The following is a 14,436-nucleotide window of genomic DNA, read 5'->3' as shown; positions in this document are numbered from 1 at the left end:
GGAATAATCTTTTCCAAAATCCACAAGTTGACAATTCTCTTAAAATGTAATTTTGTATGGCATATACTTGCAGTATGCCACTCATTTTGACGGTTAGGAAAAAAGAATAGGGTCTGCTCTGCGAGCTGACAATACTGAAGGTTCACAATATTGTTGTATGTATTCCTAGGTAAGCTAGTGAGAAATGATTTTGCAACAACCAGTTGTATTCCTGCATACCTAGGTCATCCGTGAAGTTCACACACCAAAACTGGGCTGCAAAAATCCAGATAATCACGAGATGACAGCAATGAGTTACCCATTTCCTAGATCTTAACATTAACAGATTAACAGAGTTGGAAGGGACCTTATAGGTAATCTAGTCCAACCCCCTGCTCAAGCAGGAGACCCTAAACCATTTCTGACAAATGGCAGTCCAATCTTTTCTTGAAAGTCTCAAGTGATGATGCTCCCACAACTTCCGAAGGCAAGCTGTTCCACAGGTTGATTGTTCTCACGGTCAGAAAGTTCCTCCTCATTTCTAGGTTGAAGCTCTCCTTGGTCAGTTTCCATCCATTATTCCTTGTCTGGTTTTCAGGTGCTTTGGAAAACAGCTTGACCCCCTCCTCTCTGTGGCAGCTCCTCAAGTATTGGAAGATGACTATCATGTCTCCCCTGGTCCTTCTCTTTTCTGTCATCTAATGGTTGTCTGGATTTTGGAGCCAGATTTGATATTTTAGCATTAGATGGTTGCATAATGTAAATGCTTAACCCAGTGATCCCTGGTGTCTGTATTGGAGCAAAATGCACTCCCTCAGACATACCATGTGAATGCCATGAACTGCTCAAAAGGAAGACAATAGGGTACCTCCCACCTAGTTAGTCCTCCAAAAAAAGAAGCTGGGGCGATAGGCAGCTGAAAAAACCAAGTTTGCAGTATTTGAGTCCTGATAGCACTGAATTCATCTCTCTGCTGATATTCCCTGCAGGCTGCTTAAGGATATTTCTGCTAGCAATTGCACCAGCAATATGCTCAATTGATCAAAAATTCTCAGTGGAGCCTATTACATCTAAGCTCATAAAATTTTTAAATATCTGCCTCATATCCCATGTATAAACAAACAATATCCAGACCGCACATGTGTCTTGGGAGATACCAAACAGCACCAGGTATCTTTCTGTGACTTTATGTCAACTCATGCAGCTTATCAGGGAAAGGAGGCTTTTTTCCATCCTTGCTAGAGTCCACAATCAAAATGCATATACTGTATGCCTCAATTTGGATGAAGTTTGTGAGAGTTCTTGTATAATGGGTGGTTAGGAACACACACCCCTCCCCATTTGTTCTCTTCCATATGGTCTGCTGCTTGCCTACCCAATAGGAAGGTTGTTAGTCCTTTTATGGTGCAAAGGCACATCCGATTCCAGTTATTTGGATTTTGTCTGCCAGAACCCATGGTAAAGAGATCTGACTGTGTTAACTAAATAGCCATAGGAACTCTAAATCTGATCCCCTTACTTAGTTTTAAGGCATTCCTTGGAAAGGCTAATAATTCTAAAGTCGGATGGAACATATCTTTTTTTTTTACAATTTAAATAAAACCCAGTGTTTATCATTTACTTTTCTGTTCTACTTTGTTTTGTTTTCTTTCCTCTTGCAGGTTTGCTGTTGCATTCTGCACTTTTCTTTATTTGATTTATTATAGTATAAGTTTTGTGTCATTATTGTTATTACATTCCCCTCTTACTTTTGGAATAGTTTTCTCCCCCCCCCCACCTTTTAAGAAATCATCACTCTCCTCTTCCCAGGTATCCTTTCTCCCTTACCATATTGTTTGCAAAGAAATAATAATAACAAGAACAATAGTTGCTGTATATCGGTTTTGTAAGGTTCACAATCTGGGAACTGCTGATCCATGAATATGTTTGTGTGTGCATGTGGTGAAGTTGTAAGTCACTTCACTGAGTGATAATGTAAAATAGAAATGCTTAAAAATATACAAGGTATCTTCTTCAGTGATCAGAGTCCACTGATAATTGAAATTTTATTCACTATCTCAGCATTTTAGGCTGCTCTTAACAGCTGGATATAGTTTGATTTCCATAATATTACCAAATTTAATGATGTTCTGTAACCTTGTAGGACATTTCAAAGGTGTGAGGCCCAACTATACAAACCTACTTGTCCAATTTCCTATTCCTAAATGACACTCCAACAGAAGATGGGATTTACTACAAAATGCTTTGCCCAAGGTTCATCAACATTTGGAACTGTTTCTAAATATAAATGTTGAAAAGTTCATGGGTAAGTTGACTTGACATAGTTGCTCCTACTGACTAAACTCAAATTTTAATTAAAGAAAGCAAACTTAATTATGGAGCACTGAAACATTTCTAAAACATTCCTTTTGTATAAATGATAGCTAATGATAAAGTTTGACAAGATGGTAAGAGGGGCAATTGCTAACTTTGAAAATAATAGGGGGAAAACCCCTTCTGACTGTATTACAAGAGAGTACAAAGAATGAAAGAAATATTTTAGAATTCCCGTAGTAGATTTCAAAAAGAATATTAAAAATCTTTTCCCACTGCAAGCAATCCATTAGCAATGATTACACTCCAAGCAAAGCATTTTCTGGCTCAAATTTTGCATTTTAGGAGAAAATTAAAATGTGAGGCAAAGAGGGAAATGTCAAATAAGATGAATGTCAGGAAATACTATTCACAATAAATATTATTTTACATTTAGATTTTTAAAAGTTAATTACAAATTGTTTTGCTCAAGGAATTATTATTATTATTTTTGCATTATTCAACAATAGATTTTCAATTTCAAAAGCAAAACAAACCCAGAGGTAAAAGGGGAATGAATTTCGTTTCAAGTATCGCTTATGTTCCAAGCAAAGAAATACAAGCACAACACACATCCAATAATATTTTAGAGCAAACAAACAAATGAACAAACTTGGATAGATACACTGATCTCTATCAAAGAAGACTGATACCTTATTACAACATAAAACTGAGCCTGTACAAGAGAAAGGACAATCAGGAAACTTTTCTATTTATATAACAAGAGATCCAGCTGCTACGCAAATAAGTTATCACAAGTAAAATGACACTTGAAAGAAACTGGACTTTGTTCTTCAATGTCATCAAATTTGCTACACCTATCAAATCTAACACAAGGCAGATACTGATCTATTTATTCTTTTGTCTTTGTGGTGGTGGTCAGAACTTGATTGCCAGATTTTTATCTATTACATGATTAAATCACCATTTGGCTAGTACTAAATATGTACAGCAACTTATCAAAAGCATATGTGAAGCTGAGCTCTAAAATAAAAATAACTGGTATGGTCTCTCACAAATTGCTTTTGTATTGTGCATTTAATAATTAATGGCAGATAAATACACGATGTGCCATCATGACTAGTCATTACTGTAGCAATAGCTTATAAAATAATTACACCCCATCATTTGATTCAACAGGATGTATCGAATTCTTGCTGCTCTAAGATTTGGATTATCTCATCATATTTAATTTTTTTTCTTTTTACCAGTGATTTTCAATCTATTTTTGTAATTTATTTGTTCAATTAGAAATGAGTCAAGAATACATAAACAGTTGTCTGAGTGTTACTTAATGTACAGCTATGTCTTAGCATTGGTTACAGTTCACGTATTAAAGCTGTCCTGACTTTTTACTAAACATCCAAAAAAGAAAGTACACCATTGCGATTTTTAATTAGATATTAAACGTGTGGTTGTTTTTAGCAAAGGTAAAATAACTATGTATGTGTCACATTTATGTATGTATTTACATATATAATATACGTATGTGAAATCCTTTTAAATTTGTAAGATGAGGACCAGATTGTTGGGGGCAATATGCTGACTCTGTAAACGGCTTAGAGAGGGTTGTAAAAGCACTATGAAGCAGTACATAAGTCTAAGTGCTATTGCTAAGTGCTATCACTATTTTCCCCAGGTCTCATGAGGAAACTGTGATGCATGACCTATGGAAGAAAGCCTTGTGTGGCCAGCAGCTATCTGCTAAAGAGTCAGGGTGGATCAGGGGTGGGTTCTAAAATTGTTTACTACCAGTTCTGTGGGCGTGGCTTATTTTGTGGACATGGCTTGATGTTCATGTGACAAGTCTTTAGGATTTAGCAGAGGTACTGGTCTACCAGGCTTTTAATTGCTTGCAGAGCTGTACCAGTCTACTCATTTGTTCTTGGAGCGTCCTGGTCTACCCATTTGTTTTTCAAGCGTCCCAGTCTACTCATTTATTTTTGGAGCATCCCGGTCTACCCATTTGTTCTTGGAGCGTCCCAGTCTACCCATTTGTTCTTGGAGCGTCCTGGTCTACCCATTTGTTTTCCGAGCGTCCTAGTCTACCCATTTGTTCTTGGAGCATCCTGGTCTACCCATTTGTTCTTGGAGCGTCCTGGTCTACCCATTTGTTCTTGGAGCGTCCTGGTCTACCCATTTGTTTTTCTAGCGTCCCGGTCTAACCATTTGTTTTTCAAGCGTCCCGGTCTAATCATTTGTTTTTGGAGGCACCGGTCTATCACCACACTGCCTTTTAACACTGATCAGCTGTAGGGCGGCCCTTTGAAGCCCTGCGGCAAGAGTTTAAACAGTTTTTTCCCTCTAGCCATCAGCTGGGACTTGGGAGGCAGAGAATAGATTGGGGGCAGGGCCAAATAAAAGGTAAGAATAACACGGGCGTGGCGGGAGGGCCCAGCTCCGGAACAAAGAGAACCGGTTCGGTGATGTCATATCATCACCGCTATCGGCTCGGTGAAACTGGGCCGAACCGGGAGGAACCCATCACTGAGGTGGATATACTGTGGAGTGCAGAAGGACAAGATGGCATTGATGGAGGAAGATAGACTGGTGGGGGAGGAATTGGCCCCCTGTGGTGATAAGTGTGGGAGGGCTGCTAAGTGCCCAAATTTTAATCCCATGACTGGAAACACTGCAATGGCTGTAACTTCAGGGACCAATATTAGGCCCTTTTGTTCAGCACTGCCATGACTTCAAACAGTTGCTGAATCAATGGTGGTAAGTTGAGGTCTACCTACATACTGTACATACTTCTGTGGGAGTAAGTTTTTCCTTTCTTTTGGTGATGGGATGGAGTTGTTTTTGTTTGTTTCGCTTCTTCTTTTGCAATGACTGTGGTTTTTATGGGAAGCTCTTTTCTTTTATTGAGTCTTAATTTTGTTAGCTTTATCTCTTACATTCTCTGCCTAAGTGATTAGTGTTTCCATGGTTGTACAGGGAGCTGTTTCGCTGAACAATATCTTTTAGATATGCATTCTCTTGCCTGCAGATGTAAAGAAGAATTGCCTTGGGTTTGGTTCTGGCTAGCAAAGCCTGCAAAGAGCCTTTAATAATCCAAGCTACAGGAGCTTTTATCAGCAAAAGGATCCACAAACATAAGTGGAAATGAGTCTCTTCTATTCAGTGATAAATATGAGGAGTTAAACCAGCCAGGGCTAGAGAGACAGTATGATATTTTTGCCTCACCTCTCTTATTGCAATGTGGCACAGTGGCACAGTTACAGCAAAATGAAGAATTGTCAATATTGGATTCAGCCTCTAAATTACCCTGGGCAGTGTTCAATTCTGACAACCTGATGGGTCAAACAATATATATTAACTCTGAAAACAAAGCTGTGATTTTTCAAGAGCTGTCTGAAATCACAGAGACGTTAGACAAGCTCCATAGCTCCTTGATCCATCTTGCTAGGTCTCTGAAACAGAGAGTTAAATTTGAAGTAAGCAGAAAGGGCTTATTCCTTTCTTTAAAATCTGGATATAAATTAGAAGGCAGTATTCAAAGTTGCTATTGAAGAAAGCCTCAAAGTACTTTCAGCTCTTGTGTTTTACTACCTGTTCATTGCTCCTCATTCAGAGTAATAATATAAGCAAGAGAATATCTGTTGCATTCTTTGAGTGAACCATTATGCTTCCAAATGTACCAAATATATGTAGGAGGAGCCACGTGGCTACCCAAAAGCAGCAATGGTTATAGAATTTTGCTAAAACTTAGCAACACAATTATCCCTTTAAATCTCTGTAAAATGAGGATGTTTTTGACTCTGTTCTAAGTGTATCCATGTCTTTCAAGATTAGATGTGAAGATTTTTCACATTTCAAGATTAGATGTGAAGATTTTTCAATGTGAAAAATCAGCTTAGAACCAATCCTTCCAGATGTACAAAAAAAATGTGAGTTTAAGGACTAATAAAGCAGCCTTGAAACTTAGAAGAAATTGGCACCCTCTTTAACAACTCTCAAGAATATCATTTATTCATTCAAAACACCAAGAAGCAGGAGGAAATTCTCAAAAAATTAGTCAACTGAAAAGTTTAGCTATCATCTATATGACACCTTGTAAAATGAAATAAGATTCACTCTGGTTTACAGGATGTACCTAGAGGTAATCTGCCTAATGTCTACTGGAAGAAGCTCGTGCTGCTCCCTTAATTGTCTGGATGGCATCTCCTTTGCCCAATGCAAACTTTTCTCAAATTCAGTTGCCTTCTGTACAAGCAACCACTCTAAAAGGAAAGAGTGAGGATGACACTATTTGCATGAAGAAAATATTCAGTTGACATAAAGAGGAAATGTTATTAACTCTTATGCTGGCGCATCTGCTGTGTTTGCAATGTCATCTCTTAATTTTGAAAAAACTCTTATATTAAATCAAGTCTTTTATTAGATCAGTATGATGTCCAGCTCAAATGCGTGAAGACATGGAAAGTCATGTCAAGTCTACTATCATTTGCTCAATGTTTTTTTTTTTTCAAGAGAAATAGAAATGTGAATCACAGAAGCTTGAAAGTTTAATCCTGGCGTCATGGTGGGCATCTACAAGTACCAAGAAGGGGTACCACTGAAGGCCGTTAGATAATTGACTCCAACATGTATGCATAGTCCCTGCCCCCAATCTCATTTTGAATCTGTCAGTAGGCATTCAATATATATAATGATGTATGGGACCTCATTGAGGAATGCATCTAAAACCAGTCTCTATTGTTTTCTGATGTGATTATCTTAATGGTCGGAAGCTTAAACACAAGACTTGAGTCCAGTGTTGAATTGCTGCATACATATTTTAATAATGTTGCCTTCATTGAGATGCTTCTACCTCCACTTATTCTCATTACTATAAAGACTATGAAATAATTGATTCTCACTGTTTTCCAAATAGCAATCAAATACTATCTTTTTTAACCTAAACAGATCTGCTGAGGGAAATATGATGGGGAGCCTACCTGTTAATGTAGGCTTAATGTAGAGATGGTTCTATTGACTTTTAAATGGTTTCTTCAATTCTATCTTTGAACCTTAAATCCTTATAGATTATAGATTATAGATTAATAGCAGCCTATCTGCCTCTAGTCACCAAACTAGAAGAATGAACTCTTCTGTTCACCACAACTCTCAAGGTAAAGTAAATTCTCACTTGGTAAAGGATATGAGAATGGAAGCTGTAGTATTCTGTGGGTTCAAATAAAGCAACACATCTCAGCACTCCATCTATAATGGACTGTCTACTATCTAATGCTATCTACTAGTGCTACAATCTACAGTATTTCAAGCCCAAGTATTACATTGTGTTATTATTCAACAGTACATGTAACCAGAGCTAGCGCAAACTTAGTTGGAAAAAACCCAAGGCTCTTACAGCTACTAATTTTAATTAAATTCACATATATTAGGAAGAAAAACATATAGAGTAAATCCCTGTTAAAAAGAGAGAGGAAGATCAGAACGATAACTGGAAACCTTTACTTTGGTACTTTGTCTTACCTGCCTTCCCAAAAGACATTACTGGTTCATTTAGTATAATTCCTCAGAGGAAGATCAGCATGATTAGCACTGTCATGTTCTATTTAGCAATGATGCTAGTTCTATACCTATACTAGACATTTGTCTTACAATATTCTCAGCTGGACCTCTTGTGCCTGTTTCTAATGCTGCTAAACTTATTTCTCAGTTAAAACAAGGCAAAACTGTAGAGGTGACCTACTTCTGATAGAATTATTTAAGGCAAACATTAACTAGCGGGCACTCATCCTGGCTAATCTATTTATGCATATTTATGTTCATTCCAGATGCCAGCAGACTGGAATAAATTTATCACTGTCCTGTTGCATGAAAAAAAGGAGACAAAAGCATTCTATCTCACGCTACTGCTCAATCAGTCTGGTGACTACATAAATATGTAAATATTTATACATAATATTTATACACAATATTTATTTATACATAAATATGTTGTATAACAAATGCCTTATGGAATATGGTTGAAGGGAATGTCAAATTTTTAACAGAAGAATAGCCAGCTTTAGGAAAGATAGGTGAACTTTAGATCATTGCTGTTCTTCTGAATCTAGTCTTAAAGTATGCTGCTCCACCTGGGAAAAATTATATGTTGACTTCACAAATTTAAAGGCAGCTTCTGAAGCAGTCCTCAGAAACAAGTCCTGGAGGAAATTGATCGCCTTCTTCACTGACTGTTGTGTCCGCATTTAATTACTTAACTCCATGAGAACAATATAGTGTAAGACTGATGTGGCTTTTAAGGATATTCTATAGTTTCCCCTTCCCTATTTATTCAGAAAGGAGTGAAGTAGTGCTGTATTTTTGGAACCTTCTTTTTTAATTTGTATATCAACTGTGTTTGGTGCAAGACCTCTCAAGATCAAATTTTTTCCTCTACATTTTGATTGGGAGAACCATTTTATTGTATGCAGATGACTCAGCCATTTCACCTATATTTTAATGAGCCAGAAACAGTGCCTCAGAAATCTTGCTTTTTAGTGGAGAAAGGCCTCATCACCAAACCTAATAAAACAATAGTAATTTTATTCTCTAAAATACCCTATCACCTTTGGAAAATGGAAGGCACCAGTATTATTTAAACTAAGTCATTCAAATATCTCAGTGTCTCTTTTTTCTGCCTCAACATCTTTAAAAGACAAAAAAGAACTACCTTCTGGTGAGGGTCGTTTTTGAATCCCACTTTACAATTTGCTACTCACAATCATAATAAACCTATGTTTATCATAATAAACATAATAAACATATGGCAGCAATTAGGATATATAAAGCAGTCATAAGAACTTGAACCATATCTAGTGTGTAGACCACCAAATGTTGTAAAATGGCTCCTCGAGAAATTGTTCAGTTGAAGTTCTTGTGTCTCTTCTATCTATGCCCTGCTATGTAGCTAACAATTTATTACAGCTGGAATTTAGCAAGATTTCAAAAGGAGCTCACACATGACGTTGCCTCCAAAATACTAGATTACTTTGAGAATTATCTGGGCATTGATCCTTTGGAATAATGTAATATCTTTATGGATCACTGAGAGAAATTCAGATTTGATGTCCGTAGCCTTTCCATTTATGAGCTTGACAATCACCACCATCAAACTTAATTGAATTCAATTACAATTATTTATCTCTAAATTGGCTGGCCAGGCCTGTACCAAATGTTTTGTTCAGCTTTCTGTTTTATACAACACAAGTGACAATTATTAATTTTAAATTTTTAGTAAAAATAGAAGTTAAACCACCCACTGACAACTATGTCAGAAAATGCTGTCTTGTTGATATTATAATTTAACGCCAACCTTAAGAAATGAATAAAAATATCCTCTGTTCTCGCTGGCAGCTTCAACTCAATTACCTGCTTTGTATACCTAAACCAGAGGTTCTTATTTGCATCAGTAGTTTTGCATTAGCAATCATATGTATTATCCATTTGTTTATTTTACAGTTATTTGTGATGTTTCTCTCTTATTTTATAGGCATCTAGAAATAAGACGCATCTTATTTCTATGTTTAAGTTCAAGTATATATTGTATATTAGATAATATTAATAAACAGATTGGCAAGAGTAGCTAGATGGAAGCCTCTTCTCAGTGGAAAACACATGAAAGCCCACTTGGAGCTTGCAAAAAAGCACCTGAAGGACTCACAGACTTGAAGAACAAACTCTAAGTGGGCTTTCATGTGTTTTCAACTGAGGAGAGTTCCATCTAGCCATTCTTCCATAAAGCCCAGATTGATAGAGGGCTGCAGTGATGGTTATGCTTCTGGAGCTCTGTCCCATCTCCATACAGGATCTCTGGAGCTCAATCAGAGAGACCATCAGGTTTTTGGTCACTTCATTGTCACCCCGATTGCTCAGTTTGATCGGGTGACCAGCTCTTGGAAGAGTCCTAGTTGTGCCAAACTTGTTCCATTTGAGAGTTATGGAGGCCACTGTGCAGCAGAAATTTTATTGTAGCCTTCCTCATGGCTTTTGCTCTGCTACAGTATGCATTGTCAGCTGTGACACCTTCATAGAGAGATGTGTGCCTTTCCAAATCATGTCCAAGCAATTTAATTTACCACAGGTCAACTCCATTCAAGGTATAGAAACATGTCAGCAACAATCAAGAGAAATGGGAAGCACTATAGCTAAATTTTACGTGTTGTTGCAAAGGGTCTGAATACTTATGCCAATGTGATATTTCAGTTTTTTCTTTTTTTTTTTTTTTTTAAATTTGATTTATATGCCGCCCTTCTCCGGAGACTCAGGGCGGCTTACAGTGCGTTAAGCAATAATAAATTTTTATTATTTATTATTTATTATTTTATTAAAATTTATTAAATTTTAATAAATTTTCAGACATTTCTAAAATTCTGTTTTCACTTTGTCATTATGGAGTACTGAAGGTAGATTAATGAGAAAAAAAATGAATTTCAACAACTGTAAAATCAGGCTGCAGCACAACAGAATTTACAAAAGTGAAGCAGGTCTGAATACTTTCTGAATGGACTGTAAGTCTATTGTACTACTGTAAGTGCTATTGCTATTCTATACAATTAAGGATTTTTCTATTCTCAAAATAAAACCGAGATTGAAAATTTCAATTAGGTCTATATGATCGCTCCTTAATTTTTTTTGTCCAAAACATTCAGCTCATAAACATTTCAGATGATATGTCTCCCCACTTACATGACTGGAGATTATGTTAAAGTAGGAAAGTCATGATAGTTTCCAAATGAGCTAAAATGGCGATAATACAGGATTCACACTTATTCGAAAGCCAACATAGCCCAAAGGCTCCATTGCCAATGGACCCAATGTCATCAAAATGATGTCAACATAGAGTGCAAGATTAGCTAAAGCAAACAGATGGTAGGAAATTAATAACATCCAAGTTTTTGCATTGGCACTTTAGCAAAATTATGATAGAGATACACCAAATATGGAAAAGTGTCCAACATGAAGGTTGAATCCAATCAAACAAATCTCCCTAACCAATCCTCGGGGCCTCTAGAGAGCTCACTTAACCTTTTAAACACTCTGTCCCTCTCAGAAACAGTCATTTCAAGGGCTATTAATTCCTACACATACCATATTCACACACATAAACACACTGAATACAGAAATTGAATCACTATAAGCCATGATTTCAGGTGTTCCAAGTACTGTTTTCCTAGTTGGGAAAACAGAAGAAGCACAAAGCTGAGTCTGAAAGTCCTCAGTCAAAGCAGGCCTGCCCAGAAGTGACAATCCCCTCTTGAGTCTCATGACATTCATGGATATGGAGGCAGTGATATTATCTGTCTCCCCCCCTCCCTCAAAAAACAACAACCTTAGAATAAAAATTTATTGCAAAATTGAGTTTGCTAGACACAACTGTGGATTTACAAGTTGTGCAGGCCTATTTTAAACAAGTGATATTAAACGTGTTGTTCGCATTCAACTTGATTATAGCAAACACATTTTCTTAAGAAAACAGCTCTTACCATCTGAAAACTTCTAGTAGAATGAAACTCACACTGCATCATATCAAAGAATATGGGAATTGTAGCTTTTCTCAGCTCAGTTTCGGGAATCAAAGTCATTTCTAACATGGGCCCCACCATCTCAGGAATGAACTTGATTTTATGCTGCCCTGTTGGGAGAAAAAAACTGAATGTAAGAGGGAAAATTACTTTTTTATTTCGAGCATAGTAAATAGATCAATTCTAGTCTATGTAGAGATCATACATTTGTTATGTATGAAAAGTGCAACCCATGACTATAAGCAGTAGGCCTTTCATGCAAAAGAATGAATCTCAATTATATTAGGCCATTCTTTTATAGCTAAAAAAATTAAAATACAATTAAAATTAATATTTTTTCCTTAGAAGATGCATTTCTTGATCACAGAACAAACATGATCTATCATAAAAAGAGAAAAAAAGTGTATGTATTATTTCAGACCTGATCTTTATATTAATTCTGTATAGATGCTGAGGCAGGGAGAACAACCCTGTTGCTATTGTAGGTAATAATTGTGTATATTATTGAACTTTGATGCATTCGTACATCAATATATTGATGTAAGGTACAGTGCAGAATTCTGTTCCATTACCAATGTTGAAATAAATTTCAGAGGTATTCCATTATGTGAAATTTGTGTGGTATGTAGGTGTATATGTTTGTATTAGAAAGAATTTCTAGCTTTCGTGGTGGCATAGTGGTTATTTATTTATTTATTTATTATCAAATTTACATACCGCCCTTCTCCCGAAGGACTCAGGGCGGTGTACAGCCAAAGTTAAAAACATAGATACAAACATTAAAAACAATTTAAAAAGATATATATATGTTTGGCCCATAAATAAAAGAACAATAACAAACCTATTAAAAACATTTTTAAAAAGTGTTAAGCCAGCCCGGCTTGCTGAAAAAGAAAGGTCTTCAGGGCATGGCGGAAGGCACCGAGGTCTTGAATTCTTCGTATTTCTGGGGGCAGTTGATTCCAGAGGGCAGGTGCCCCCACAGAGAAGGCCCTCCCCCTGGGGGCCACAAGTCTACATTGCTTGGCCAATGGCATCCTGAGGAGGCCCTCTCTGTGGGAGCGCACAGGTTGGTGGGAGGCCATTGGTGGCAGCAGGTGGTCTCAAAGATATCCAAGTCCTATGCCATGGAGTGCTTTAAAGGTGATAACAAACACCTTGAAGCGCACCCGGAAAATCACTGGGAGCCAGTGCAGCTCACGCAGGAGGGGTGTTATGTGGGAGCGCCATGCAGCTCCTGTAACTACCCGCGCGGCCACATTCTGGACTAGCTGGAGTCTCTGGGTGCTCTTCAAGGGGAGCCCCATGTAGAGACCATTGCCGTAGTCCAGGCGAGAGGTGACGAGGGCATGAGTGACTGTGCACAAGGAATCCCGATCTAGGAAGGGCTGCAACTGGCGGATCAGGTGAACCTGATAAAAGGTCCCCCTGGCTACAACCATCAGATGTTCCTCCAAGGACAGCTGTGTATCCAGGAGGATGCCAAAATTGCGAGCCCTCTCCGTAGGGGCCAAGGACTCGCCCCCAATAGTCAGTGATGGAGTCAACTGACTATATCGGAATGCCGGAAACCACAGTCACTCAGTCTTGGATGGGTTGAGCCTGAGCCGGTTCCTCCTGGTTAGAATGCAGTAATGCAGGTTAACTGTACTCAATGCCTAGAGTTCGATTCTGACCGGCTCATGGGTGACTCAGCCTTCCATCTTCCAAGGTCTGTAAAATGAGGACCCAGATTGTTGGGAGCAATATGGTGACTCTGTAAACTGCTTAAAGAGGCTGTAAAGCACTGTGAAGCGGGATATAAATCTAAGTGCTATTGCTATTGCTATTCCAGTTCACAACAATAGACAATTTTCTTGGCTCAGCACTATAATACTATCATACATAGATTGCTTTTAACATTGGCATGCTTTGCTTTAATGCTTTAAATATGGCACACTTTCTACAAATATCCAGAAAAGTTTACCTCTGAATTTCTAATGGCACTTTAAAGAATTCTTATGTTTATTTTACTGAACATCCTAGGTAGCAATCTCAGCATCCTCAGTGAGGAGCCTTCAAGTAAATTAGGAAGTGCTTTTAAAAATATGAAAGAATTGTAAGGATTTATTTCTGAAACTTCATTGTTATAACCAAGTCTCCTGGACCCTGCCTAAGAACTCTGATAGAAAACACATTATGAGGTCACCACATTATTTGATAGGGCCACTATCCATGCCAGGAAGTTACTCATATTTCACAAAGATTTACGTTTAATAATGGAATTTCAGAGAGAACAGAAAATTGAGCAGTTTGAAGTAAATCTGTTAAAGAAATATGCTCCTGTAATATGTGCCTCATATTACTCTTTTTCATTCTTTAGGCACTTCATCTAAAATTATTTCAGAAGCTTTCTTATTCACACAATTGAAATGCTCCATTTTCATTAAAGAGGCAAAGTGAGAAAAAAACAAGCGGACAAGCCACAATCATAAGGAGTTGGTGCATTAAGGAACAAGAAGGGTATGTTTGCAATGGATATATGTACAGAGAACTAAAAAAATAATTAAATTCAATTTCAAAATGTATTTAGACCCAAGTAAACTTGTGG

General features: G+C 37.4%; 1 protein-coding gene across 1 annotated transcript in view; it reads right to left on the bottom strand.

The window, feature by feature from the left end:
- The window catches only part of DOCK1 (dedicator of cytokinesis 1), a 437,647-nt gene that overhangs the window by 88,408 nt on the left and 334,803 nt on the right, over positions 1–14,436 (bottom strand). The window contains exon 33 of the mRNA XM_070945964.1: positions 11,808–11,956. Within this exon, the coding sequence (XP_070802065.1) occupies positions 11,808–11,956 (149 nt within the window). The remainder of the gene's footprint in view (positions 1–11,807; positions 11,957–14,436) is intronic.

This window comes from Pituophis catenifer, unplaced genomic scaffold (genome assembly GCF_029215685.1).
Source record: "Pituophis catenifer annectens isolate HBS135680 unplaced genomic scaffold, rPitCat1.0.hap2 SCAF_6, whole genome shotgun sequence".
NCBI lineage: Eukaryota > Metazoa > Chordata > Lepidosauria > Squamata > Colubridae > Pituophis > Pituophis catenifer.
Note: the sequence above shows the minus strand (reverse complement) of the source record. Positions and strands in the feature narration are given on the sequence as shown.